A 27,709-nucleotide genomic window follows, 5' to 3' on the forward strand; every position below is an offset into this window, starting at 1 on the left:
GTGTATTAGGAAGCGGTGAGCGGGGCGGTCAGTCCTTGCAAAGTTTGGAGCATGATCATCAAAATGGAATAAATCGATAATTGTGACAGAACAAAGAAGAGGTTTGGAGTTGATTGATACACGGACAGATGAGATTCCCCGAGTTAACCTAGTGCGGCCCTTTACCATCATTAGTTTGTCGTGTTTTTAATAATAAAAACTTGTTAACAGTAAAAACTGTTTGGTGCAAAACACTGATTGAAAATCAATTTATTTTTTACTGCATGTTTATGTCTGTTAAGGCTAAGATGGAGCGGCACTGAAAGCAGCTCTTTAGACCATTCAGACTACGAACACAACAGAGACACAATCAAAACTGTCAGATGATTTATTACCCGCGATAATAACTCAGAAATAGTCCAAATTAGGATGTATTTTTTAATTCTTTCCGACTTACGGAAAGTTTCTGTTTATATCGTAGGTTTGTGGTGCCTTTCTATCCTAAAGAAAGATATAGGCTAAAACTTCAGATATTTCACAAAAAGATACTAACATTCACGGAAAAACCTCACATAACCTTATATTAAAGCATAAAGTACGGCGCCCACCGTAAGAAAGGCTTACAGTGTTCAATTATGCTGCATAACTGACCAGTACAGTATTGCGAGGGAACGCAAAAGTATTGCGAGGGAACGCAAAAGTTTTGCGAGGTAACGCAAAAGTATTGCGAGGGAACGCAAAAGTATTGCGAGGGAACGCAAAAGAAAAAAAATTCCCCATGTCCCCTAGAGGGCTCCGTAGTTTTCCAATCACTTGAAATGGAAGCTAAATCTTAGAGTGTGCACTGCAGAGACAGAAACTGTTATCTGTGTTTGCTCAGGGGTTTTGATTCCTCTGGCTACCACATGACAAAACGTTACTGAGTTAAATGTGTTTAGTCACAGTGTTACTACCTGCATACAGTGCAGCACACATTCCTGATTAAATGCCTCGTTACAAATTAAATCACTACATTTAATGTGTTGATCAAATTATGTTGCATAGAAATGTCATCAGCATTAATTCATAAGCTATGTCTACATTTTTAGCAACTGATGATTGCTTTTTCATTTTAAAATTCAGCCTTTTTCAGGCTAAAATTTCTGGTTTTTTGGGTTGTTGTTTTTTTTTATTGTTTGTTTTTGAACATTTGGAGTGCAAACATTGACCTTGCACAGCTTGAATAGCAGTTCTGTGTGTAGTTTTGCTAAATCACTAACAAAACACTGAAACTAGCTTTCAATATTCAGTGTATTACAGTGTAATTTTACAGATTTGGAATTTGGTATAACTCAGACCAGTGGTTGCTAAACTCTTCCATGCTATGGCCGCCCAAACAGCATTAGCTTCTGCTGGGGATTCTCTTTACAAACCCGCTACTCAACAATTATTATATTCATTTAGCATAAATGCTGCCTTATTATACCTTCTGAATTTAGCCAGCCAGGAGTTCTTTGGGTTTTTTGTGGCAGCAGGGTTGCTTCTGTCTTTTTCTTGTTCGTTTTGCTCTTGCTAGCTATGTTAGCTATGCTAGCTTGAGGAACAAAGCAGCTTGATGAATTTGAATGGCAGCCAATCAGAAAGAAGAGCATGCCACATAAGATTTGAATAATCTATTTTCACCTGTAGTCTATAACATTTGAAAAACAGCTTACATTTTATGATAAAACAATTATGACTAAAAAATCTATAAATAAAAAATTTTGTCAATTGATTTTTTTTCTCAGCTTTCTGCAGACCTTTCTGCTTTCTGATAGACCCTCACTTTGAAAAACATTCATCTATCTGTAACTATTATTTTTACCAACTAAGAATTGGGAGTATTCTACAATAAAGAGTCTTTAAAGCAGAAGTTGTGAATTTTGATACATTTTTCTCCATTTATTAAAAAAAAGAAGCCATTTTGGCGCCTGGCATTCAGATCCAGTTTAAGGACTGCAGTACCTTTATTGATTTTGTATGTTTGTGCACTCAGTCATTTATTATGAAAACAACATACTTTTAGCTTTTGTGTATGTGAAAAATGATAGTGTGATGTGGCAAATTGAAGATAAAACATGTAATTGAAATTTAAATAATGTAAACAATACAGCACTTTTGAAGTATTGAATTGTTTTTTCAAGAAATCAAGAAAATAAAAATAAAAAATAAACTTTTTTTTCCCCAGTGTATGTAGAAACTTTGTACATAAGACCAATAATGAAATTTTAGACTCTCTTCCTTTACAAACAATGATTTAAGATCGGCTCAGGCAACAGTGGTTCGGATTACCTTTCATTGACAGTAATTGAATCTGTTCCGTTTATTTTGTTTACATGGCCCCAATCTAACCAATCTGTATGCCATACTCTGGTTTTTAGCATCATTGAGTCTTTGTTCTGGTGTAACAAATAAGACCTGACACGAATGTTGTCTGTTCTGCTTCCAGGAACAGCGTGCTTCCTCATATCATTGAGGCCAAATACCTGGACATCATGGATGCCCAACACATGTAGCTTCACCAGGATTCAAGCTCTGGATCCTCACAGAGTCCATCGGCGGGAGAGAGGAAGAAAAAAAATGGAAAAAGGATTAACAAAAACATATTTTTTGATGCAAAACTATATGGGCGCAAATAGGGGGGGAAAAAACACGGACTGTTTAGATTTTTTTGTATCCGAGAAGTCCGTTGAAGCACTGGAAACGCGGGGAAGCCGAGAGGAAGAGAGCCGAGAGTTTGGGTCCGATATTTTCCAAAAAGGCGAACAGAATATTTCTCTGTGAAACAAACGTTCTCCAAGAAAAGTGACTGTTCCCGTCTCGCCTCTGTTTCACCACGTCGGATCGTGCGGTGCCATAACAACTCCTATGTTCTCGGTTCACGTCTTCAACCTTTTTATGGTAACACTTTACAATATCCTTTTTGCAGTGTGTGGGGCAGGTGCTTCAAGTATTCGCTGATGCTGTGGAAGTAATAATAATAAAAAAATAAATAAAAGAAAAGAAAAGAAATGCTGCAAGGGTACATTAGATTGTACCAAGAAAGGGGTTAATGGCACAATGTAAGTATGAACCTGATCGCTTTTTGACACTTTGCACTTATCTTGTCTTTACACAGTTACAGGTGCGTCTCGATACGTCGGAGATCATTAAAAAAAGTTCCATTGTTTTGGTAAATCTGTTTAAAATGTGAGTCTATATGAATGTGCAACAAAAAGTGAGTATTTTTCTTTTCTTTTAGTTGTTATGGAAACCTGTAATGTAGCCTCTCAGAAGTTAAAATTTTTACATAAGACCAATTAAGAGGTATATTTTTAATACAGAAATGTTTTGAGGCATGAGGAGTCTTGCTGATTTAACGGTTTCCAGCAGAAACTGGCTGTTCAAGGATGTTCCAGCCAATGGAAAGTTGAGTGGAAAGGAAAAAAAAGACACAACAAATTCTCGATTTTCTGATTTACCGAGATGCACCTATGTATGGGTAAATGTTTTACCCACATACACTGTGTTTAAAAGTACCTACATACTTTGAACGGGTCAGTTTAGAGCACTGCATTTTGGCCACTGTAAAGTCAGCCTTTTCCTCGTCATTGTGCAGCGTTCCAGCCTTTTACATTTCTGCACCTTTTAGCTGTTGCTACGGATGACACTTGCGCACATACATGTTTAGTTTTCGGAGTCATTCCAACAAGTGTCAGCATTTGTACCAGGAGGAGATCACAGAGGGTGTGTTTGCGTGTGTGTGTTTAGCTCATACACACAGTACTTCTCCGTCCTCTGTCTAGTTCTCTGCCAGCTCTTTAGAAAATGTATTTTTAAAGGTGGAATCCATCTTTAGACGAATAATAATAATTAAAAAAAAAAAAACATTCCACGGGTATATATAATTATTTATAATAATTTAGAATGACAGCACAAACCAAAAACATATAGTGTTATCTTTATCTTAATGAGAAGGGGGGGAAAAATTATCAGAATATATGACGGCAATATATTGAAATATTATCGGTCAATTTTAAATAGAATATTTATTTATCATAATGATAGTTTATCTTTTAGAAATGAAAATGAGGTGTGTTTACCCTGAACTGAGAGCAGTGTGTTACCCTGTTTGCTTCTTTCCATTCCACTGTCTGTGTGTCTTACACTGCAAAAACACAAAATCTCACCAAGTATTTTTTTCTAGTGCAAATATCTTAGTACAGTTGAAATAAGACAAAACTAACTTACAACTAACTTTTTAGCAAGATATAGAAACTTGTTTTAAGTCAATAATTCCTTAATATGGATGAAAAAGTGGCAGATTATTTCACTTAAAACACTTTCCCTATGTGATAAATGGAATAATATGTCAATTGGAACTAATGATTTGTCATTAATAATAAGGAATTATTGACTTAAAACAGCCATTTGTATATTTTATATTATTTCAAGTGTGCTGAGATATTAGCTCATGAAACTAGAGCAGAAATACTTCAGATTTAGTGTTTTTACAGTGTACATTTAGCTCTGCCACAGTGTTTACATATCAAAGTCCCGTCCAGCTTCATGTTATCAGCGTTAAAGCTAGTGGAGGAGATTACGGTTCAAAGGTTTGCGACAAAACAGCTAGAAAAGATCCGGATTAAGCTAATCTATCTTTTTATTCTACTTTCGTTTTTTAGCAAGTGTTCAAATACGAGATTTGGAACAACTTGCTCCTGTTGATTTTTTTTTTATTATTATTTTTTTTTTGTAGATCAGTGCTTGCAAATGTTCTCGTATAGTAATGCAGGAATATGGAGAGCTATATGTTAAGAGATAAAAAAAAAAAAAATACAAAAAAATCTGAGCACTGGTTTGCTTAAAGCATGTCTCATGGGGTTTTTAAAAAATCTTTCTGCGTAAGAAAAACAAGTAGCAAGTCGAACAAACGGTATCTACACACGAATATAAATGCAACGCTTGACATTCAGCAATACTTTGTATAAAAAAACCCCAGGAAGTTCACTGAGGTTGGGGGGCAATTTTGGGATTGAAGCAATGACAGGCCAGCTGTCTTTTTTTTTTTTTTAACAAAGCAGCACCTTTTCAGTCCAACCCGCCCAGCTGATTCAGTGATTTCACACATCGGGGAGCAAAAAAAGAGAGAAAAAAAAAATTGCCTGTCAGCAGCGACAGTTCTGGGTTTTATTCTGGTTTTGTTGGTTTTAAACGGCAGCTCCCTTCACGCAGTCCTGTTCAGCTGTGTCCTACAAACCGTAAGAAAGACGTCCAACTTCAGCCGACGTCTCGCGCTGCGGATCGCGAGGCGTGAAAGAAAATCGAAGCCTTAAGACTGCGCCGATGGACAGAGCGAGAAATGAAAGGAGATGCCGGGCTGTAAAGGAGTACTGCGATGCAAAGTTTAGTTTTTAATCAAACGTTCGTCATGGTTAGTTTCTAAGTTCCGACTGAGAGCAGAGATTTACTGATTCTTCTCCCTACGTGGCGGTATTGTTGTTGTTCCTCGATATCCTCACTGTGCCGGTGATTTTGTTCGGCGTAGCAGCAGACTTCTCTCAGAGGACTCGCCGGTCGAATTCGGAGCGAAAGACATTCTACTCGTGGAAAACCTTCGACTGCCCCGGTCCTCCCGATGGGAAATTTGGCGTAAACTGTGGTTGTTTTTCGTTTTCGTTCATTCTTTTCCTGATTTCATATAGCCCTACCTTTTCTAATCATGAATGTATGACGTGTGATTTTTTTATAATAGCATACTAATTTAGGTGTCGGAAACAGAATCTGTAATTTTGTCAAAAAGATCAGCTATATTTGTAAGCTGTAATATGTATAAAACTGAGAAAAAATGATTATCAAACAGAATGTGTTGGTTTACTATAGTATATATATATAAATATATATAAACTGTATACCGAAAAAGAGAAACTCAAGCTGTTTGCCAAATAAAAGTAGTAGTGATGTTAATATTTACATCGATGTCGTCACTCTTATAACTTTTTGGTAACAATATTAAAACTGCTACATAAAGTTATTAGCAGTTTCTTCTGTCCTTCCTTTCTTCATTCCTTCCTCTCTCCTCCTTTCCTTATCTTTCTATCCTTCCTTCCTTCTGTCTCACTTCCTTCTTTTCTTTCTTTCCTTCCTTTTCTTTCATTTCTTCCCCTCTTTTCCACTCTTCTTCCTTCTTTCCTAACTCCCTCCTTCCTTCCATCTTCATTCCTTTTCCTTCCTCTCTCTTTCTCCCTTCTTCATTTCCTTCCCTCTTTTTTTCCTTCTTTCCTCGCTCCTTCCTTCCTGTCTTTCTCTTCTGTTCTTATTTCCTTCCTTTCTCTTTATACTCTTCCATCTTTCCTCTTTCTCTTCTTTCCTTATTTACATTTTTTTGTTCTCTCTGTCCTTTCTTCCTTCCTTTATTCCTCCCACATAAAAATAACACTATTTCTGAAGGGAGCATCATACCAGCAGTAAGACACGGTGGTGGCAGTGTGATGCTCAGGGGCCATTTTGCTGCTTCAGGACCAGGAGGAACCATGAATCCTTCTGTCCACCTAAACATCCTGAAGGAGACCTTCCATCTGGCCATCTGTCGGTGAAACCAACCTGGGTTCTGCAGCTGGATGATGACCCAAAACCCACCAGCAGGTTCAGGTCTGAACAGGTGTAAGGAGAACAACATGAAGACTTAGTGGCCTAATTAAAGTCCTGACCTGAATCCAATTGAAATGCTGCGGCATGGCTTCAAAAAGGGGAGTCGTGCTTAAAAACCCTCCAGTGTGGCTGAATTACGACAATTCCGTAAAGACTCGTCGCAAACGTTTGGTTACGGTTGTTGTTACTAAGGCCGACCCAACCACTTTCAGATATTTTTAGGCAACCACTGTAGGGTTGGATTTTTTTTCTGTTCATAATAATAATTATCTTTGTCTAACACTTAAAATAGTTTGATGATCTGAAACATTTTAAGACAAACATTTAGGAAGAAATGCAGACTCACATAGCAGGGGGAAATGCTTTTTATCATCACTGTGTACAAGTTAAAATTTGAGGTCCAAACATCAGATCTTGTGGGACTCCACATTAAAGATTGCTATTTTATAATGAAGCTTTGCCAAAAAAAAAAAAAAAAAAGCAACCATATCCCTTCAGTTTCTATCGTAGTAAACTGTAATCTTTGTTTTGACGCAAAAACAAAAACAAACCCAGGATCTCTCACTTTTTCTATTTCTGCTTCAACTGTTTCATTAAATACAAGGATTAAAAACGCTGCTGCTACACCTCCATGATGTTTCTCATGCGACTTTTTTTAAAAATACTTTTTGAACGAAGTACTTGTCACAGACTTTAGAAACATTAAAAAGCTAGTCTGTGATTATCACAGCAGTGTCTGTTCGCAATTCTGCAATTACCTATGGAAATGTGCTGAAAGGACAAGATGCACAGTGAATTACCATAGAAATTGAATTTGCCTCTCCAGTGAACTTCAGCTGAATAGTGTTATTCATATAATTTTTCATCTTCACCTCCATGTTTTTGATAATTGTGATGGAGGGTGTTACCACAGTTGGTTCTTTATTTACAAAGATATACGGACCTTAACCGACTGAGGAGCAATAAAAATATTTAAAATATTTTAGACAAATTTACTAAAAATGACACATTTAGTTTTGCATTTAAAATGCTTTGTCAAGTGTGGTGTGAGTCTTCAGGCTACATTTGTTTAATTTGTCCTTTAAAAAAGTTTGAAGAAAAACGAACAATTTAGAAAAAAAAAGACTATAGCTGATTTTATTTGACAGTAATCCGAGAGGAAGGAGGCAGAGAAAAGGGGGGGGAAACGGAAGCCGACCTCGGGACAGGCGCGTCGAGGCCTCCACATCATTCTCTTTGTTGATAATAAGAACACTATTAACATTTATTGAATAGTTTCAGCATATTAAAAAAAATGTTTTGACATATAGATTTAAGATTGAAAGGAATTGTTTACTCAAACAGAATAGTCATCATAGTTGTTGTGTTACCATGGCAACAAGCTGACGCTATGAGTTTAATCTTTGTCTTTGAGCTCCGTTTGATAATAAATACTTCTCTGCAAATAATAGCCAATTATCACTGATGGCATTTTAAGCTCGGCCAATGAAACTTGCCCCCTCTCACAGATGCTGTCATCATACGTTCGATGTATCGTCGTCATTAACAGGAAGAGGGGCTCCTAATTCGTATTTTGTCGTCCATCTGGGGTCCATTTTGATATTCAACCTGAAGCACTGTTTAAAATGTGTGATTTCGTTCTCTCTCTTTTTTGTGGTGTTCCTGTGTAGTATATCACTAATACAATCAAATAAAATGCAACAGCGGCGCATGTTTGTTTTGCAGCGTCCACGTGGCGTCGCTGTTTCACCTAACTTGCGCGCATTGCCTACGAACCGCTACAAAGCAGGCAGTACATGAAAACAGCCATTAATACGTGACCAGAAGAGTATCTCATTTGACTCGTGACTGCCTGAAGCAATGGGGGGGCTTTCTGTCTGACTGCTAGTCCGTCCGCGCGCGCTGGCGCGTGTGTGTGTCGTGTTGGTTTGGGGGGGCTGCGGGTCATGACCCTCCAGAGGCGGGTGTTCCTCCGTAAGCTCACAGCTGCTACTGCTGCTGCTTCTTCTTCGTCTTCTTCTTCTCCTCCATCCACCCTTTGCTGTCGCACACACGTGTTCAGGTTCAGTCAGTCTGCAGCCGTCAACATGGCAGAGGAGGCGAAGAAACTAGCAGCGTACTCTGCCGTGGACAACAACGTCCAGGTACTGTTAGCTAACAAGCAGACATGTTCATATTTTCCTTGAAATGTGTGTGAAGTACAGCCGCTAGCTCAGCCTGTTAGCATAGTTAGCCTAATTCAGATAAATGCACATTATGCCATGTTGCTGTATTGATGTTATCTAACTTGGAGGATTTTAAAGCGACTTAGCTGAGTGTTATGCGGACTTGTTCCCAGCTGGTGAGCTAACTCGGTTTTGCTTTAAGGACTAAGTACACAACAGTATAGTTAGATTAGGTTTGGTTAACAATATGATTACATTACAAAGTGTTGAAAACACATTAAGGGGGTGTGAATACTTTCGGAAAGCACTGGAAGTGGAAATACTGTATGCAAAGACAATTTTATACGCATGTCAATTTTTGCTGATCTTTAAATGTGTAAAATATAAAATGGTTGAATGGGTTGTCTCATTTCCAGAACAATCAGGTGGTGGGAGTGGGTAGTGGGTCGACCATCGTGTATGCTGTGGACCGGTTAGGTGAGTAAAGCCTCCATAAGCTTTAATGTGTAACTGAAAATTAAGTCCCTGCAATTCCATCTAGTTAAAGTTGCATCAGGTTAATGCATCAACAATATGTTTCTCTTCCACCTTCGTATGCAGTGGAATGTAGTAGATTAGAGTGGAGCTGATAGCGATGCTTATTTTAGTTAAGAAACTGTTACTTCTGCACATTCTTCCTTGTTCACAACAGAACTGAATGGTTGAACAGAATTCGGTTCCGTTTGTAAAATTGCCCCTTGAATTCTGTCTCTCTCCATCTGTTTTCTGTGTGTCGTCCGAACACAGCCGAGAGAGTTCGACAGGAAAAGCTCAACATCGTGTGCGTGCCCACCTCCTTCCAGGTCAGTCAAAGTACCCAAAACACTCAAGTCTCACTTGACTCAGCAACATGAACGCTCATGTGTTCACAAATGCTCTGAAGAAGTTGCCACATGATAACCACGTCTTGCTCAAGCGTTTCCACAGAGCAGTGTGGTTTAGAATTAAGCCTGTCACGATAACAAATATTGCAGGACGATAAATTATCCCAGAAATGATTGCAATGTTGTTGATTTGAGACCGTTTTCAAGAGATATTGATCATGGCATAATAATAATGCAAGTTGTCCCTCTCAATAACTGTTCTAGATGAACTTTAATTTAGTAGAAAACACTCCACACTATAACTGCAAGATGTTTTAAATATCCAGAATAAAACGGAAAAACCAGAAACGATAAATGAAAAAGAAATAACGCCCACACACAACCGAAACCGTAAATAAAATAGATTATGATGTCTCTGAAAACAGAATGGTCCTTCAAAAAATATGAATCATCAGAATGAAAATTATTGAGCTAATTTTAATTTATCATGTGATTAATTATCCACTGCGCCAGGTTTAGACTGTTGTTATGTTCTGGTATTAATCTTCCACAGTGGGCGACATGGTGTAATCTAATCATTTTTTAAATTGTTTATGGTAGGGCTGCACCGATTACGACTTTTTGGCCGATCACTGATATTTAAAAAAGATGGCCAGCCCATTCTGATTTTCGGGCGGCACCAATATTTCTTTTTTTTTTTTTTTTTCCTGAAAAGTAGCTAAATAAATATTGCGACAAAGTTGCTGAGTTGGCAACTGTTAACCGCACACATGCAGACATGACGTTGTCTGTCAGTCTGCCCTCTGTCACAGCAGTGTCTTATTTTCAGACCTTTGCTGAGACAGACGAGATCGGTTTCACGTAACTAACGGCCGATCGACAATCTACCAAAATGAATTTTGTCGGTTCAGCCCTCATCCTCATTGGTACTGGACCAGTTTTGTCTTCAGTCATGGACGTGAGGACAATAAAATTCCACGGTTAATTAAAGCAGGACCTCACCTCACCAAAAACACAAGAGGACATTGCTTTCTTCTCTATCATTGACGAAACGGCCGCTGTGTGTTCACCTCTACCCATTCCTTCTGAGTTTAGCAGCACCGCTCTGTGGTGAACTCAAACCGAAGCGCTCTCTCCTCCCACAGGCTCGGCAGCTGATTCTGCAGCACGGCCTGGCGCTGTCGGACCTGGAAAGACACCCAGAGGTATGACGAGTGTTGGCGTTATGCCGGTGGAAGCCAAACGCGGCAGTAACTGTGTGCTTCCTGTGCTCAGCTGGACGTGGCGATCGACGGCGCGGACGAAGTGGACGCCGAGCTCACGCTGATCAAAGGCGGCGGGTGAGCGTGTTCTGCCGCGGACGGCTCGGCTCGAGGCCCGCCGACCTTTCTGACCCGTCCTCTCTCCGTTTTGCAGCGGCTGTCTCACTCAGGAGAAGATTGTCGCCGGCAACTCGAAATGTTTCGTCGTCATTGCTGACTACAGGTCTGCATCGGCTAGTAAGAGTGGTGGGAATTGTTTTCCCAGTTTTTAAAGACTCTTGGCTCACGGAAATTTTTTAATTTTTTTTTGGCGTCCCAGAAAGGATTCCAGAGCTCTGGGGGAGCAGTGGAGGAAAGGTGTTCCCATTGAGGTCATCCCCATGGCGTACGTTCCCATCTCCAGGGTGATAGCTAAGCGCTTCGGCGGGGAGGTCAATTTAAGGATGGCAGTCAGTAAAGCAGTAAGTAGGATCAATCTTTCTTTCTCACTTTTGCGTCTCTTGCAGAAGTACTTTTCTTGTTGTTTTCACATGAGTTCTTTCAGTGATGTTAATCTCTTTCCAGTTTAATTTTCAGTCTAAGGTTGCAAATTATTTCTGGAAATTAAGACTGGTAAGAACCTCAATTCAATTTTGAGTCACAATTTGATTCGATTTTGATTCAGTATTAAGTTAGATTTCGTTGCAGGTAGAACACAAATAATTCATCAGAATACGTCTTTTTATGTATTATTTTCTTCTTTTTCCTGCCCATGCTGCGTTCCATCCCTTGCTGGTTCTTTAACCCCAGGAATAAACCTGATCCTCTTTCATTTCTGTGCTCACTATTGTTTTTTTTTTTCTTTTACATTATTTTAAAGAAATCTTTATTGTCACAATAGAAAGAGCAAAGTCAGGGAGGAGACATTAGATCAGAGGCCAGCAGCAGGGACGATGATGATGTTGATGATGATGAAGGGTCTTCTGAGGTAAGGACAGATTATGACCAGGCAGGTTTCAGGACAGGAGGCTTACAGGAAATTCAGAATTACTCTCATTCACAATCCAGAATATTTTTTATTAGAGCTGGCATAGACAGCATACTGTCTAATTTGCTATTTAAAGAAATGGACTTCAGATATTGGAAACATTAGCTTCTTACATTTCTGCAGCATTTGAGCTAAAACTTGTGCTGATCTGAGCATCATTAGCATTTTCTTTCTGTATTAATAAACATGATAAATTCCTCTTTAAAAGGTCTGACTGAACATATCTGATGTGGAATCATTAAGCATTCTACACATCAAAATGTTCTGATGATGTGATTGATGGTTTTATTAGCCGTAGCACAAAACGCCCTGATCCTCAACCAGACTCTGAACCTGAGTACATGAACAATCGAGTCCATTTTAGGAGACGGATTTACTTTTAGCAAGTGGGAATAATAGTCATAGAAAAAGTGGGGAGACTTTATGGTAAATAAAACAGTGACCAGCGTTTGTGTTCAAATGTCGTGATATAAAAACAACTAGTTTATCTTAAAGTGGAAATATTCATCGGGACCCTAAAATGGAAAGTATCTAACCTGAGGCTGGCCTATTAATCGATTTGATCCATTAATCAAATTTTCTGTTTATAAAGATTTAACTTCTAGAAAATCTGTTTGGTTTTCTTTTTCTTTGTTTACCATTTCACTCCTATTTTTGTAGAATGGAGCGATGTCTACCATCTTGTTTTGCAGCATGTATTTATTTGGACTTCAGATCAACTTCCAGAAGGGATGGTTGAAATGAAAGCAAGTTTTGGAAAATATTTTTTTGTCATTTGCAATTTGTTTTTGAGAGGAAAAAAAGGGGGGGAACAAAGAAAATTGCGATTTTCTTTTTTTTTTTTTGTACTTCAACTCTAAAAATGACCAGCGGTGGTCCACTGATGTCCACTGATGTCGAGTGCAGACACGCCCAGAGACCCGGGTTAGGCGACGCAGTCGGGCTTTCGCTGCTCCTTTCACTCAGAGCGGAACCAGGCCATGTGCTTTCTGGCTTGCAGGGTCCCGTCGTCACCGACAACAGCAACTTCATCCTGGACTGGAAGTTTGAGCACATCCAGAACTGGAGCGAGGTCAACACCGCCATCAAGATGATTCCTGGTGAGGAACGCTGGTCACGTGAAATCCCCAGAAAAGTTGCTTCGTGCACAGAGTGAACGTTCAAAATGTTTCGATTCCTGATGGCATTGAGAAGGTTTTCGTGTCGTAGGTGTGGTGGAGACGGGGCTCTTCGTCAACATGGCCGAACGGGCGTACTTTGGGATGGAAGATGGAAGCGTGAAGGTTCGGAAGGCTCCCATCAACTAATGAGTTGGCCACAGGCTCCGCCCACAAAGTGCCACGCTCACAACCCAGCTACAGCACGGGAGCTCACTTACCTCGCAAAATAAGTTCCAAACTAAGAACTGATTTACTTTCACGTTCAGAAGGTGCTGCTTCTGATTTTATGTGTTGTTTTTTTAAGTGCCTGATGGGAAAAAGCTAGCTGGCAGATTTTACTGTTGGAGGAGTTTTGACTGAACAGATGCAGAACTGGGTTTTAAAGCTGACCGGGTCACCGGAGTTTAGCCGAATAAAGCAAAGCTGTGCCTTTTGATTTTAAAATTACATTTAAAAAGCTTCGCTGCATGTGTCGCGTTAGTGTAACGATACAAAATACACAGAAAAACACAGATCACACTTCCAAGAATGAAGCAGTCAGGTTTGAACCTTTAGATGCATCTACATACAATCTATCAAAACAAACTCTGACGTACCATAAAGAGCAAAGGTGAGCCGTAAAATGTTCCCTCTAAAAGCAGAAACGACGCATTCTTCTGAGAAGCTAAATGTTCAACAAGAACACTTTGTGGCATTCATCATTTTGTGGCTCATTTTCCATTTCCTTGTCAAAAGGAAAAGAGATAGTAGTAGAAGTTGAAAAGGTTTAGAAAATGCTGGCGGTTTCCTCCTCGGTTGCATCAACTCCTCTTGCGGCTGTTTAGAGGAGTCAGCTGAGAAGTGTGCGGCTTCACGGTTTGCCACATAAACTGTCTATTGTTTGATTCTTTTGTGCCTGTGGAAAACTTGCGTTACAGTTTCTCCTCACAGCAGGTGTCTGGAAGCAGGAAGTCTTGTGCCATAAGCTCATTTTAAAAACGAAAACCAGTGATGATGGTGATTAATTCAAAACAACAAACAACCTTCCAACACAAATATAGTGGGCAAATCTCAAAAACTGAGATTTGTGTTGCTGTTTAGATCTTTCAAATAAATCAGGTTCCCTCTATTTGCCTGGGCTTTTTTTTTGTAAGAAATAAATGGTACAGCAGGATTTTCTACATACTAGATTACTGTCATAGGTTGCATCCATTTTAAACTGGTCATACAGTGCCTCATACTGTAATTTGATGCTTGCATATATATATATATATTATTAACTGTGGGAGACTGAAAACGTCACATCCTGGCTAATGTGATACCAATAAGACATTTTTCAGTTTCCAAAAAAGCCACTGTTGAATTGAAACCGTGAAAGTTGTCTCTGTGACTCTGCGGTACATCAGTAAAGTTTCTGAAGGGAAAAGCTACGTTCTAAAAACAAAAATGAACAAAAACGACACTGTGCATGAATACTTTTGCACCAGCAGCTTTTTCTTTTTTTAACCAGTTGACTGTGATTTTTTTTTTTTTTTCCTTGTAACCGATACCGGACCAAATTATAATCCATGCTTGTTTTATGTCTGAATTGTTGGAACTGTTGGAACATAACTTGCTCCAATAAAAGTTGAGTGTGAAAAAATGTTTCATGATCTAAATAATTATTATGGTTATTCATATTTGTTTGAAGTTTTTTATTGTGAAAATGAGATGAGAGGAACAAAATGTTACGTCAGATGAGGGTTTGAAGCATTTTCAACATTTTGTAAAGTTCACTACTTTTCTTGTCTTTTAACTAAAATAATGAAGGAGTTTACAGACTAAAACGTATTTAAAAAGTGCAGATTTTACCTTGATTAAATTATAATTTATAGCAAACCAGAAAAACTTGAGGCTCTGTAGATGCTCTAAATTGATTGTACAGAAGTCTGACTAGCAGATTTTAGATGGAATATCGCTCTGTGACCAGGAGGTGGTGCTAAAAACACAAACTTCATAGTTGGCAGCGAACAGCTCACTTTTATATACATTGACTCACTGAAGTCACTCAAAAAAAGTTGCTTTCCTGATTAAATTTGTGTAAAGTGGCGTCGGAGACATTAAGTAATGCAGGTATTATGTCACTACACTTAGTTTTTTTTTTTTTTAGAGAAACAACTCGTGACCAGGAACAGGAACTGTACCGCTTTGACCTTAAGCCACGTTGAAGATTTCATGTTGACTGGTCCTGACAACCACGCTGAGTGGCATCTTGATGAACCAATCCAGCTCATCCGAGATGTCCGAATCAACCAATGGCGTCGTCGCTTCTCGAAACGACCTTTCTATTTGACGGAAAGCCTCACATCCGACCAACCGGCGACCCTCCACAGGAACTGCCATCAGGGACTTTTTTGCGTCAGCTCTGACAGGACGCCTGAGTCTACGTAATAGGCAGCGAATCAGCCAATGGCGGTCACTGTTTGGGGGGCTGGTACGCTCTGAGCCCTTCCCTTTGACTGATGAATACCTAATCCAATCAAATTCTGCTTAGTGTGCGAGGATACGTGATTGGCAGCAAATTGCGCAATGAGAGAATAGTACTTTAAATGTGACAGCAAGAATGATTTTTAGTGTCCAATCCCAGTGTAGAAACAAGGCGGGATTTAGGGTAACCAAGGCAAGACTCAGTCTAGTATAAAGGGAATAACATGGTGTCCCAGAGGCTGTTTATGTTTACTTAAAGAACACGTTCAAGTGGGGCGTATTTCTAGACACAGAGACATTTTTTATATCGTTTGAGTTTTTAACACTTATTTTATTTTCATGTTCAGATTTACTTGCTTAGTGGCATGTAAATCAGCTACTTTACTAATGTGCCAGTTTTACAAATGGAAAGGGGGCTTCACTTTGGAAGCGTGAGCATTACCCTGGTGCTCCTGCTGCTGCTGCTGCTGCTGAAAGCGCTCATAGGTTTCGGGACTTCGGAAGCTCAGGGCTCCGCCACCGGACTGGAGCCGGGGTCCGACAGCCGGGGTTCGGCGGCGACCTCGGGAGAACATGGTCCCACCGCGGCCGTGGACGACGTCTGCATGGAGAACACGGGCAGCGCTGTCACTGGAGCTGACGTTACGGTGGAGGACGATGAGAACTGGTCTGCAGGGGAGGCCGAAGAATCCCGCGGAGAAAGTGACGGAAATGTTCGACTTACGAGGTAATTACAGTACGAATGCAAATAGAGCGACACAGCTAGTAGCTTGAAACCCATTATCGGACACTGTGGGTTAAGATCTGGAAACACATCCTATTCCCAGTGTGTCACATAAGCCTGTTCATATTTAAAGCTAAACAAAGATAAAATGTTGAAATAAAAAAGCTAAAAGAACCGTTTATTGTGTTTGACACACTTTTGGAGTATCCTTCCGCCATAGTGCTGCACAGAAGTTATTGTTTATCTATCTGGTAATGCTTCATTGACTCACAAACTGCTTTTTAATTTCCAATTTTACTGTATTTCATTTTGAAAATGTGTTGGGAACCAAATGACTAAAGACTGATGAAGTATGCCAGCAGACTGTCAGAGATGAAAACTGAGATAGCGCGATGTTGACAAGTGTGTCCGACAATGGGCTTGGGGAGTCTTTGGATAAAATTGCGTAAATATATCTGCACCGTTTGGGTTGCCATTCGTTTGGGGTTAGCTAGTCGTTATTCTTTATAGATATACACAAATAATATAAGTTTTGTTTTTAAGTTTGGCGTGTCAGGTCAATACAAGCTTCATCCTTTCGATCAGAAACATGCAACGGAAAGTTCCTTCTGCAGTCTGCCGAAAGCGTGTTGTAACAGTTGAAAGTGGAAAGTGTGTATGGAGCGCCAACAGTGCCGCAATGTTGCACGTAAATATTCTTTTTCCCCAAGCAAAAGTTAAGCTTGAAATAAATGCATATGTTAGATATATCCAATATCTAACATGTGATATCTGTGCGTAATAATTCCAAGAAATAAATGAAATGGCTAAACAGATCCGACCAGTCAACATGCAAAACAAGTAAAATTCAGACCAAATACTTTGAGAAGTGTAATGCTAGCCATGCTCACAGAGATGACCAGATATTGTTCATAGATTCATAGATTGTTCATAGAAATAAATAGTGACATAATATTGCTTTTTGTGAATATAGTATGTTTTCTTTTGTTGCATATATTTCAATTATTTTCAGTCTAGTTAACCATCATTATCTAATTTAAACCCTGACCAGAGCATCACTACTTGTGTTAGGTCCTTGTTTACTATTTTTATACATGATATCGCTAGGTAATGGTTTAATTATTTTTGCAAATATTGTTGCTTTTGGACCAGGGTCCTGAACGGACTTGTAATTCCATTTTTTTGAGGTGTGTTGAATGTTGTTTTGATTGAGTACGTCTTGTCCCACTTTTGCTGTCCTTGCGCAATAAAAAGAACTCAAAACAGTTTTGAGGTTTCAAAAACAGATTAAGTAGTTTCTCAGGTTTACAAAAATGTGGCATTATTAATAGTCTAACACCCGCAAACTTGTTGTTGCTATATCTCTTTAATGTCCTTATTTTACTTCAACTATCACTGTTATTCCTCTGGTACCGTTGCTCTATAAAGACCTCGTTACATTTCCAATTCAGTGGAAGCCTTCCTCCTCACCTGGCAACAGAGGAAGCATCTCATGCTGCGGTGTGTATAGCCTCCTGTCAGCTGCTTAGGTAAATCGGTCTGTTTACGGTATTAACAATCGGTTCACGTGGAGTTTTGGAGAAGATAGTGACTGTGGATTGAGGGATATAGAAGAACAACATAAAAGCTGTTTTCAGCATGACTTTAATCTATCAGGATATCAACTTCTTCCAGTGTACGGAGTTGTACTTGTGCTGTTCTTACTGTGTCATCTGTGAAAATCCATCGTAAAGCTGTTAGTCAGAAGTTGAATGTCTCACCTAGACCACACAGCTGCTGCTGCTGAAGTGAGCTGCAGCGCTGGGCACACTGGGTGCAGCACCAATACTGTCTTCCTTGGTAAACAGGAGGCTCAACGCCCACTGTAGGTGTTTGCTGCAGTGTGCTCCTATTATGGTATTTATTTATTTTCCACAGACCATTGCAGCTGTGTTAGGTTAGGTTGAGATACAGCCTCGTGGACCCTGATTATTCCAGTGGCCTTTTTTTTTTTTTTTTGGTGCTGGAAGTGTAAAAAGTCCTACACTAAATTATTCTCTGTGTGATATTCCAAACATTCTGTTAATCTTTCATTCGGGAGCTTGACTGAAGTTATCAAAGTGGAGAGTTGGTTGAACCTTTTGAAGATTTCCAGCACCCTTTCTGAACTTTATGTTCAGATTTATTGCGGCTGGATTCACTTTGGCAGTTCAAAACGCAGTCCTGGGTAGGGTGTGTGTGTGTGTGGGGGTGTGTGTGTGTGTGTTAGTGCGATCGGGTGAATGTGGCTCTAGTGTAAAACGATTTGAGTGGTCAGTATGCCTAGAAAAGCGCTTTATAACTTCAGTGCTTTTATCAAAGTCTGTCCATTTAACCTTTCCCTCAGATTGCAGCTCCATGATGACACCCGACGAGGCTCGGCCTGATAGGAAATTTCAATTATGTGATAACCTCGAGTAAGTTTAACATAGTGTTACGGTAGCAGGAAAATTTTAAGTGAGTGCATAACATGATTGCAGAGCTAATTGCTTTTGTTTTTAAAAATAAAGGTCAACCCTTGCTCCTGCTGTCTGTAAAAATAATATACAGAGCGGTCCGGGTATTTATGGACGTTAGTGATTAGCTAAAATCTGTAAATATTTGAGACCACCTCTAAGACACTTAATAGTTCAAACACCAAATACACATTAATATGCATTAATACTCACAGTGGAAACCATCTTGGCGCTACTGCAGAAGCTAACGCCCACGGATTGGCTCGTAGGGGTACAGCCAATCAGCTCCAAGGAAAATAAATAGAGCTTCTGCATTGGATGCTTTGCAAACGCTAGCCAATAGCATGTCAAGTAGCATTACAAAAAGGTATGTCAGCTTCCCAAGCTAATACAAGCTACTAAGTATAATAATCTAAGTATAACAAGCTAATGCAAGCTAACATAAGTGTAGCAAACTAATACAAGCTAACATAGGTATAACAAGCTAAATCAAGCTAACATAAGCATTACAAGCTTATGTTAAGCTAACATAAGTATAACAAGTTTGTAGAAGTAAACAAACATAAATATAATAAACTAATATAACAGGCTAATGTAAGCTAACATAAGTATAACAAGCAGATACAAGCTAACATACTAATACAAGCTAACATAGGTATGACAAGCTACATCTAGCTAACATAAATGTAATATGCTAATGCAAGCTGGCTTTAAAAAGCTATTTGGTTTTATTTCATTATTTTCAGACAATTTTGAATGCAGTGACATCCTCACAGATGGACTCAAGTAAAACCTCAATCTAAAAACCCCCACAAACAGTCTGGTCACTTCAGCCATTTCTCTGGTGTGTCATTGAATTGACTTTAAAAACCCTGGTAAAAACAACAACAAACTGGGTGTTACATCCTTACCCTGGTAAAACCATCTGAGTCCTTCTTTCTCCCAGTGAGGGGCCACTGAGAATGCTACACTGTTAGTCATTGGAATCTCCTGTCTGAAAGAATAGAGGATTTTAATTTTTATGCATATTTAACCTTGGAAAGGACAAGTAAGCAAAATCTTTTTTCCCCCTTTCTCTTCCATGTTTTTCTACAGAACAAGTGATTTTCTGTGTTTAACGGGCAAAGTGGAAGTTGTGCTCTACTAAAGCCCATGTCTTGTTATACGAAGCTATAAAACTTAAGTGTTGGAGCTGAAGAGAAAGGCTGCAGTTTGCTTGGAAAGAAGCAGAATATTCCCGTCTGTCACCTCAGCAGCCACAGGAAAAACTCCTGAACGTTCATCCTGGTGGTGGTCACACCCTGCTCCCTCTCTGCACCTTCATCTCCTCCTGTGCACCTCCTCCTCCTCCTCCTCCTCCTTCCTTTTCTCCCCCCTCTCACCATGTCACTTTCCGCGTCACATTCTTAACGTATTCTTTTCCAAATATTAGCTGTTAGCGTTTAGAAACGGCTTCAATTTCCACTTTACCTTAGATGCTTCGATAAATGTCTCCACAAGTTTTCTCACCAGGACAGAAACCAGTAGAATGTATAATGTTTTTTGTTAAAAACTTAGAAATAATAATAATAATAATAAAAAAACACTTTTCGGGGGCTTAATGTGGGTGTTAAAACATGCAGAGAGCGTCTGCGCCTCATCCATCTGCATGTCTCTGTTGGATTGTGTCTCCCCTTGAAATTATTCTCTTTGTCTCTCGCTCTTTTGAGTTTAGTCTCGCTCACATCTTACCCTTTGCTTCTTCACCCGACGCTCTCATACATACACATTGCTTTTTAATGTCACCCCTCGGGTATATAGTCTGCTGCATACAGCATGCAGTCTTTCCACCTGTCTGGAAACAGGAGCGCACGCGCTCTCCGCTGGCTTTTTCTTCTTGGCACCAGAATTAGATTGTTGGCTTTTGGAAGCTCGTCTTGCCAATTACAACTTTCAGTTGAGTTTAAAAAACAAAAAAATCTGCTGTGGCTCAATTATGCATTCATTTTCTAAGGGATGTCGGACATAAATCTTGTTACACAAATAAGAATTCAAAGTTTAGACATCTCATAATTTTCAAACTATTTTCATTTCTAAGTTAAAAAAAAAGGATTGTGCTTTTGTGTAATTTTTCTAAATAGTTTTTGGGGTTTATTAAAATTGTCATCTAAGAATTAAAAGTTTCAAAACTGTAAAGAACTCATTATCTTACCTGAGCATGACAATTGAGATCAATTAGATTTTTATCATGAGTTTTACTATCCCTTTAGGTCAGAAAGGTTTTATTCTCAATCTGTTGCCATAAGTTGGTTTACTAAATATCTTGTAAAAAGAACACCTCAAACTTATTTCTATGTCTAAACCTTTTTATGAATATTTTTAATGTTTTCATCACATTATCACAACAGAAGACTGAGCTTTAGTTTTCGGTCAACTATGCCTCATTATATCGAGATTATGAAATTTTACGCTTGTTTGTCATCGTACTAACAGTTTTACTATTTCATTTGATAGATGGCGAGATTTTAAAACATCCTTCTATTGCGACGTCTCAAAATGTTGGAAATAATATGAAATTAAAGAATTTTTAAAGGTGAGATTTTAAACTTTTCTTCTCATCTCAGTAGGTCGAAAGCAAAGTTTCAAGCTTGTTTTCTTGTAGTGACTGATGAATGTAATGGGATTATTGCTTTTTGCTATGGTAAAAGTTTCATTATTTCATTATGTTGAGATTAGATATTAAACTAGTGGCGATAATGTGTTCAATGTGTTTTCTTCATTGCACTTTTGTTGGGATTACAGCTTCACTAACTCCATTTCAGACCGTCGTTTTGCTACCTGATCTGCCCATGTTCTGTGCACCTCACATTCCACACACAAAAAAAAACTCCAGACATGATGAAGAGTAAAGCGTGATACTGGGTGGAACGTGAAGACAGCTGCAGAAGCAGCAGGAGTGTACAGTGCAGACAGAAGTGCCACATGACCTTCCAGAGTCCATTTGAGCTGACAATGTGTTGCTCGGCAGAGTCTGATGCAGGCAACATGTAGAGGGCGGTGCACAGCAGCTTTGCTTGTATTTAAATCATTGAATGAATTGAGCGAAGATCGTGCCACAGAACTTAGGCTACGTCCACACAGCAGGTCTTCGTTCCAATTTTTTTTTTTTTTTTGTTGAAATGCATTTCTTTTTCATGTGGTCGTTCATACTAATTAAATACGCCCACAATCAGACGTCTGTGTGAACAATCCACGGCCCCAGTGGCGACCCACGTACGCAGAAGAAGAAGAACGTAGACGTCGGATAGCAGCGCACTGCTTACGGACTTGATAATGGACGACGCCGTCTGTGGATAGATTTTCAAATGATTGAACATCGGGAGCTGACAGTTTTGTCAGTTGGGGCTGTTCAGACTGCCGTGAAAACGTCAGACATGGGTCGCATTTACCTGTTGTGTAAACGTAGCCTTGTACATTGCTCAATGCCACGCCCCTTTGGTTCCACAATCTCAACTCCATGCTCTGAAAGCACACCGGGCTCATAACGGCGATGGATCGACTTAAATGATGTAAAAACATCTGAAGTTGAGTTCACTGCAGAACTATGATCTGAACGGGGCTCGCGTTTAATATTGAGATAATAAAACAAATTTCCAACCTGTTTTTGCTGTGCTGATGTGCTGTTAATACAGCACATCTGCTTTCTCACAAGTCAGTAATTAGATTTAAACAAATTCTGTTGCAATGGCTTCAGTATGTGAAGAAAACGGGATTTCAGGATTGTTTTTGAGTGATATGGAGAGTGCTCGAGCTTGTTTTGTCAGGATACGTTTCATCGTATTCCAGTGTCTCGACACAGTGAGAGATTCAGGCTGTTGTTGCCATTTTGAACGGCATTGCCTCATTAGGTGAGCAAGGTTTTAAAAGCAACTTGTCTTAACAGTATGTGGAGCATCACTGCTACACATGATCCCAGAGAGTCATGACAGGAGTTAGCAACTCAACCAACAACCAAAACGAAACATTTTTCCCCAGTATAACTGCTTTGTCATTTAAAGAGATTTTTGCTGTTTTTGCGATAAGAATCTGAAAATTACTTCACTTTTTTTTACCCCTCCAGGGGATCTTTTGTGGGCTCCAGTGTCCCTTATATGAAAGTAGGCTGACAGGAAAGGGGGAAAGGGAGGGGGAAGACATGCGGCAAATGTCGCCGGGTCCAGGAATCGAACCCGCGACGGCTGTGTCGAGGACTCAAGGTCTCCAAACATGGGTCACGTTAACCGCTACGCCACCACGGCACTCCTGAAAATTACTTCACTTTTAAAGTAAGTTGTTTTCAGACAGCTTTGTTGTTCCAAACTTAAGGAGACTTGAAAATAAAAAAATCAAAGTAACTTAAAACAGAGGAAGCTAAGCTGTTGTGTCAATAGCTGTGAAACCATCAAGGATTTCTCCTCAGTATGAATGAGGTCAGCCACCACTTCCTCCCACCGTTCCTTTCAGTACTTCACTGTCAGTCACCTCCTTTCCAATCCAAACAGACCCAATCCTGTAACATCTCTTATTAAATCATAATTCAGTTTCACTTTTGAATTTGCTTAAGCATGCTGTACCTCTTTATCCACTCTGGTTTTATGTTTGCTGACAGAATCACAATTTAAACCACCTGGATAAATTTGCTTTATTCCAAACACGATCCCTTCAAACACGTTCTCACATCCAGGTGTCAACATCTTTTTCTCAAAGTCTGATATTTGCAGTTGTTGTCTTTTTCATCCCCTCCGTCCTCCCCCTCCACCCCACCATCCATCACTGTACCTGTAATCTATAAATATTCTAGATGTCTGCTTTGATCCGGCTTTCAGATGGTGACGCGCGGCGCTCTTGTGTCGCCTTGTCAGCTGTCACCCCACCTTTCCTCTACCGTCTAAGCGTCGGAGCCTCGCACTCCGGAAGCTCGGCGTCGCACCTGTCGGCGTGTTCGCCTGCGTGTTTTGAACCCGTTTTCATGTGCACATGCGACGGTCCTTCCCAGCTTTGATGCTCCGTCTCCCGGGGCCCTCCACTGGGGCAACGGCGCAGCTCAGGGAGCACTTCCAGGTGAGACTAGAGAGGACGGTCGCTCTGTGTGAACCAACTACCCCCACCGCCAACCTTTCAACCCCCAAACCCCCATCTCTCACACATCCATCTCCACACACACACATACACATTCACACCCCCAGGGCTCTGTAGCTGCAACAGCTCTTCTGGGCCGCCTTGCCCGGGAGCCGGCTTCCAACAGCCTCCACTGCTTAGCAACAGCCAATCGGCCAAGCCGGGCAACTTGTTAGCCAATTGCAAGGGAAAGATTGGGTCAGTGCTCAGAATTCGAGTTGGCCACATGGGTCTGGTTACAGTAAGGTAAAGGATGGAGTGAAGACATTCTCTTTTTTTTAACTTTATGGTGCTCTGCTTTCCGATGCTGGGGGAGATGTTGTGTGGTTTATTAATAGACACTGTCCCTAAAATAACAGGTCACAGTGGGGATGATTGATCTACCTGTCAAGACTCGATAGAGTCGCCTGAACTGGGTTCTTCACGGTTGGGGTTTGTTGTTGATTTATTCATGCAGATTTTGGATTTGTGTGACAATAAGAACAGAATATTGATTTATTTTCCCCTTTATCAAGCATTTAAGGATGTTTCTTGAGTTTTTTTAGCTCTTTCTCGCCTTGAGATGTGTTTACCTTTGGTGACACCAACTAAAGACACTGAGCGGTCTGGTCGTGGCGATGCGCAGCAGCAGAAGTCACAATCAGAAGCGATGGCGGTTTTAAACGCGATTATCAGTTGGAAGGGAATTTATTAGGTCAGTGGTTATTTTGGTACGTCGGCAGGACCCTTCTCTCGCAGCACTGCAGTATGGGTGGGGCAGAGGCAGAAAGGTGTGAGTCTCCGAGAGAGGGAGAGAGAAAAGGGAGCGTTTAAAAAACACAGTGGGCTGAGGGTTAGTAGGACCACGCTGTCTTGTTTTCACTCTCACCGTCTCATCACTGCTTAGCAACAACCAGTCATATCTGCGGCTCGGCGCGGACTCGTGGCCAATCAGCAGGCGGGAGCGTGGCGCCACAGAGTTTGGATTTTACCACGTGCGACGGGAGGAGAGAGAGTGATGGCAACACTTTCACATGGTGTGTGTGTGTGTGTAGGAAGAAAGATTTTTTTTCTGGGTAGAAGTGCAGCAACTTTTTCTTCAAACCACACCCTTTACTCTCTGCTGCACTGCCACCGATGGATACAAGGTCGATGTTTCAAAGCAGATTGCTGTCAGTTATTCTACTGCTGAAGTCAACACCATGAATACTAGATACTGATCTGTTTTGTTTAGGTTTATGGAGCAGTAAAATGGGGTTTTTGCCTTTGCATGGACCAGTATGAGAATCCCACGATTCCCCCGCTACTGACAAGTGCTAACCTTGAGTAAAGTTATTTATTTCATATATTCATTCAAGAATTTTAAATAAAAGCAGTTATCATGTTATGATTGCTTTTTTGTGACAGAAAAGGTTTTTTTATTATGTACGACATGTTGATTTTTGCAATGTAATACAGTAATATTAATGTTATTTGAGATTAATTTAAACAAGCTTAGGCTCTAAATTGAGCCGTGGTTTCTACGTATTGTACAAAATATATCTCTGTTCTGCTGGCATTTGAATTAGTGATAGGTGGCAATCTTTTAGTTTTCCCACCATGACCTGAAATTTGTCCAAACAGCCAAACTTTTTTGTGGTAAGGAACAGGAGAATACAGTCCTCTTTTAGCAACAGGTGTGGGAGGGGCAAAACTGTGTTACTTTTATATATTAGGACTATTATTCCTCTTATCAATAAGACTTTAAACCATAGAAATGGAATTGGAACAAATGTTGGCTTTTTTAATAACAGTAGCTACAGTATGTTTCCATCCAATTGTCATGCAAAGTTTGAGCGAATGCTTAAATTTAAAGTGTTTCCAGCTAATTGCAAGGCTATGCCAAGCGAAATTTTGTCAGGTGTTCACTCTACGCAATAAATAAACCAGATGTAGAGGTTGCAAACTTGCATGTACCACACCTAACAGAAAATGGAGAGAGTCCTCCCTCTAACACTGGAGATTTGGACTTGGGACGTTTTTTGTTAGTTCACAGACCCACCAGTGGCTGGGCGCATTCATTTTGTCAGTACTCAGCGCTTTGATTCTTTTTTTGTAAAAGCCGAGAATCACCTCAAGTGATTGTAAAAACTTTTTTCTGTGAAATTGAGGAAATTATTTCGAATGTTGCCATTTCCATCAACTTTTTCTAGTGCGATACTTCAAATTGCACGTTAAAAAAGCATTAATGGAAACGTGGCTATATTGTAACTTTATACAGCATGCTCCTACAGCTAAGGTATCATGGTACACCAGGGTTTTAAATAAGTTACATCTTCATATTTCCAAAGTTTTCCATTGCTTTGTGGAAGGTAGAATAAAAATACTGCTACTTCAGCTCAGTTGGGCGCCTTGGGACATCTTACGTTGAGAACAGAGAGTAGAGTAATGAGAAGAACGGGTGGTAGCGCAGTACCTCACTGTAACAATCTTACACTAGTTAGCCTATGTCTAATCAGAGTATTACAGTTTTATAAATTAATTTAGCTATCATGGCGGCCGTTAAGCCATTTTGGCTCGCCCTGATGACAAGTGCACACTTTGCCGCATCAGCTGGGGATGTTGGTGGCGCTGGGTGCGGCCAGCTCTCAGCCGCATCCACAACTTCCTCTCCACGTGCTCCCCACGCGCTCGTATTTTCATCCTGCCTCTCAGGCTGCATGCTAGGCTGAGCGGCAGCTGCGCGCGGCAGCACCGCTTTGCGCGCGGGCTGCTTCCCGTTGCATGGTTACAGGCAATCCTGCTCTGCTGTTGGCTCGCGCGCCGCAAAGCCGCTCGTTCATTGGACAGCCAAGAAGGGAAAACCGTGTTTCCATTGGCCGCGGAGAAGAGCGCGCAGGCTTTCGGGATTGGTCCGGCTCGGAAGCTCGCGCTCCTTGGAGACTGGCTCTGTAAACATCCTGGTTTGTTTCTGTCAATGGAGAGAGTGTTTACCAGCCGCCGAGTTTTGCCGGTGTGTGCAGACTGAGGCTGAGCGTCTCTGAGGAGCGGAGTCTGGTGAGAGCGAGGCTAATTGGCTCTCCGCTCTGCCGTGCGCTTTGTGATTTTTTTCCCTTTCTTTTTTTGAGGAGCGCCCTGCACCATTTATGACATTTTGACAGCATTACAGACGAGCACGCGCACAGCCCACAGTCTGTTGGCAGCCTCCCTTTTTTCAGTCTTTATTTTCCATTCAGATGTCATCTTCAGTGTCTTTGTATCTGTCACGGTCGGCAGCAGCAACCCCACAGGCTGCATGTTATCCCTTCGGAGCCGAGCAGAGCTGCGGCGTCTCGGGGCCCCAACGTGGTAAATAAAATCGCCTCCAGCGCTAAATGATGCAGCGGGGCTCTTTGTTTTCTTTTAGTACTACTTTGACTCCACTTCTTCCCTCTGCTCAGATACACAAGTTATAGAGCACGCACACTCACCCTGGCACACACACACACACCCACGCACCCACACACACACACACACACACACACAACCCTTCATCCTTTATTTGACGTACAAAGAGGCCACAAAACCCTTTGATCGCGCCCTGAGAATGAAATCTTTTTATCTCTGGAGATGAACTCGGTGATCTCAGTGACTTTTAGATCACTTTTAACATTCATAGTGCAACTTGCCAGGACGGGCGGGGGGCTGGCCGAGCGCAGGCCGCGGAAAGCTTGCACCCTCTCAGCGAGCCGACTGCTTAGCAACAACCAATCAGCCTAATATTTTTGGCAGGGTCTCGCAGCCAATTGAGAGGGCGAGAGCAGACTTTAGAGCTGCGTTTTTATTGGTGGCTGCGAGGAAAAACAATGTTTTTCTTAGCGCTCTACAC

At 40.6% G+C, this 27,709-nt stretch overlaps 3 protein-coding genes and 1 long non-coding RNA gene across 8 annotated transcripts in view; all 4 read left to right on the forward strand.

Moving 5' to 3' along the window:
• Positions 1-5,949, forward strand: part of slc4a11 (solute carrier family 4 member 11) — a 142,562-nt gene extending 136,613 nt beyond the window's left edge. For all 5 annotated transcript variants that reach the window (XM_032547115.1, XM_032547120.1, XM_032547117.1 and 2 more), the window contains one exon: positions 2,447-5,949. In XM_032547115.1, the coding sequence (XP_032403006.1) occupies positions 2,447-2,513 (67 nt within the window). In that variant the 3' untranslated portion in view covers positions 2,514-5,949. The remainder of the gene's footprint in view (positions 1-2,446) is intronic.
• Positions 5,950-8,447: 2,498 nt separating this feature from the next.
• Positions 8,448-14,727, forward strand: rpia (ribose 5-phosphate isomerase A (ribose 5-phosphate epimerase)). Its single transcript, XM_032547707.1, has 9 exons — positions 8,448-8,771; positions 9,209-9,269; positions 9,579-9,634; positions 10,801-10,860; positions 10,931-10,995; positions 11,072-11,140; positions 11,237-11,378; positions 12,945-13,044; positions 13,154-14,727. The coding sequence occupies exons 1-9, from the start codon at positions 8,574-8,576 to the stop codon at positions 13,249-13,251; spliced, it is 849 nt and encodes a 282-aa protein (XP_032403598.1). The 5' UTR covers positions 8,448-8,573; the 3' UTR covers positions 13,252-14,727.
• A 1,006-nt stretch (positions 14,728-15,733) lies between these two features.
• The window catches only part of eif2ak3 (eukaryotic translation initiation factor 2-alpha kinase 3), a 39,721-nt gene continuing 27,745 nt past the window's right edge, over positions 15,734-27,709 (forward strand). The window contains exon 1 of the mRNA XM_032547063.1: positions 15,734-16,276. Within this exon, the coding sequence (XP_032402954.1) occupies positions 15,954-16,276 (323 nt within the window). The 5' untranslated portion in view covers positions 15,734-15,953. The remainder of the gene's footprint in view (positions 16,277-27,709) is intronic.
• Positions 18,380-20,697, forward strand: LOC116708921 (uncharacterized). Its single transcript, XR_004336788.1, has 2 exons — positions 18,380-18,708; positions 19,843-20,697. It is a non-coding gene; the product is annotated as an uncharacterized LOC116708921 (long non-coding RNA).

Source organism: Xiphophorus hellerii, chromosome 19 (genome assembly GCF_003331165.1).
Source record: "Xiphophorus hellerii strain 12219 chromosome 19, Xiphophorus_hellerii-4.1, whole genome shotgun sequence".
NCBI lineage: Eukaryota > Metazoa > Chordata > Actinopteri > Cyprinodontiformes > Poeciliidae > Xiphophorus > Xiphophorus hellerii.

Coding starts and splice junctions, on each gene's coding strand:
- rpia (XM_032547707.1), top strand. CDS start 8,574: ATGACCCTCCAGAGGCGGGTGTTCCTCCGTAAGCTCACAGCTGCTACT. Junction 9,635..10,800: donor GCGTGCCCACCTCCTTCCAG/GTCAGTCAAAGT, acceptor CTCCTCCCACAG/GCTCGGCAGCTGATTCTGCA. Junction 10,861..10,930: donor ACCTGGAAAGACACCCAGAG/GTATGACGAGTG, acceptor TCCTGTGCTCAG/CTGGACGTGGCGATCGACGG.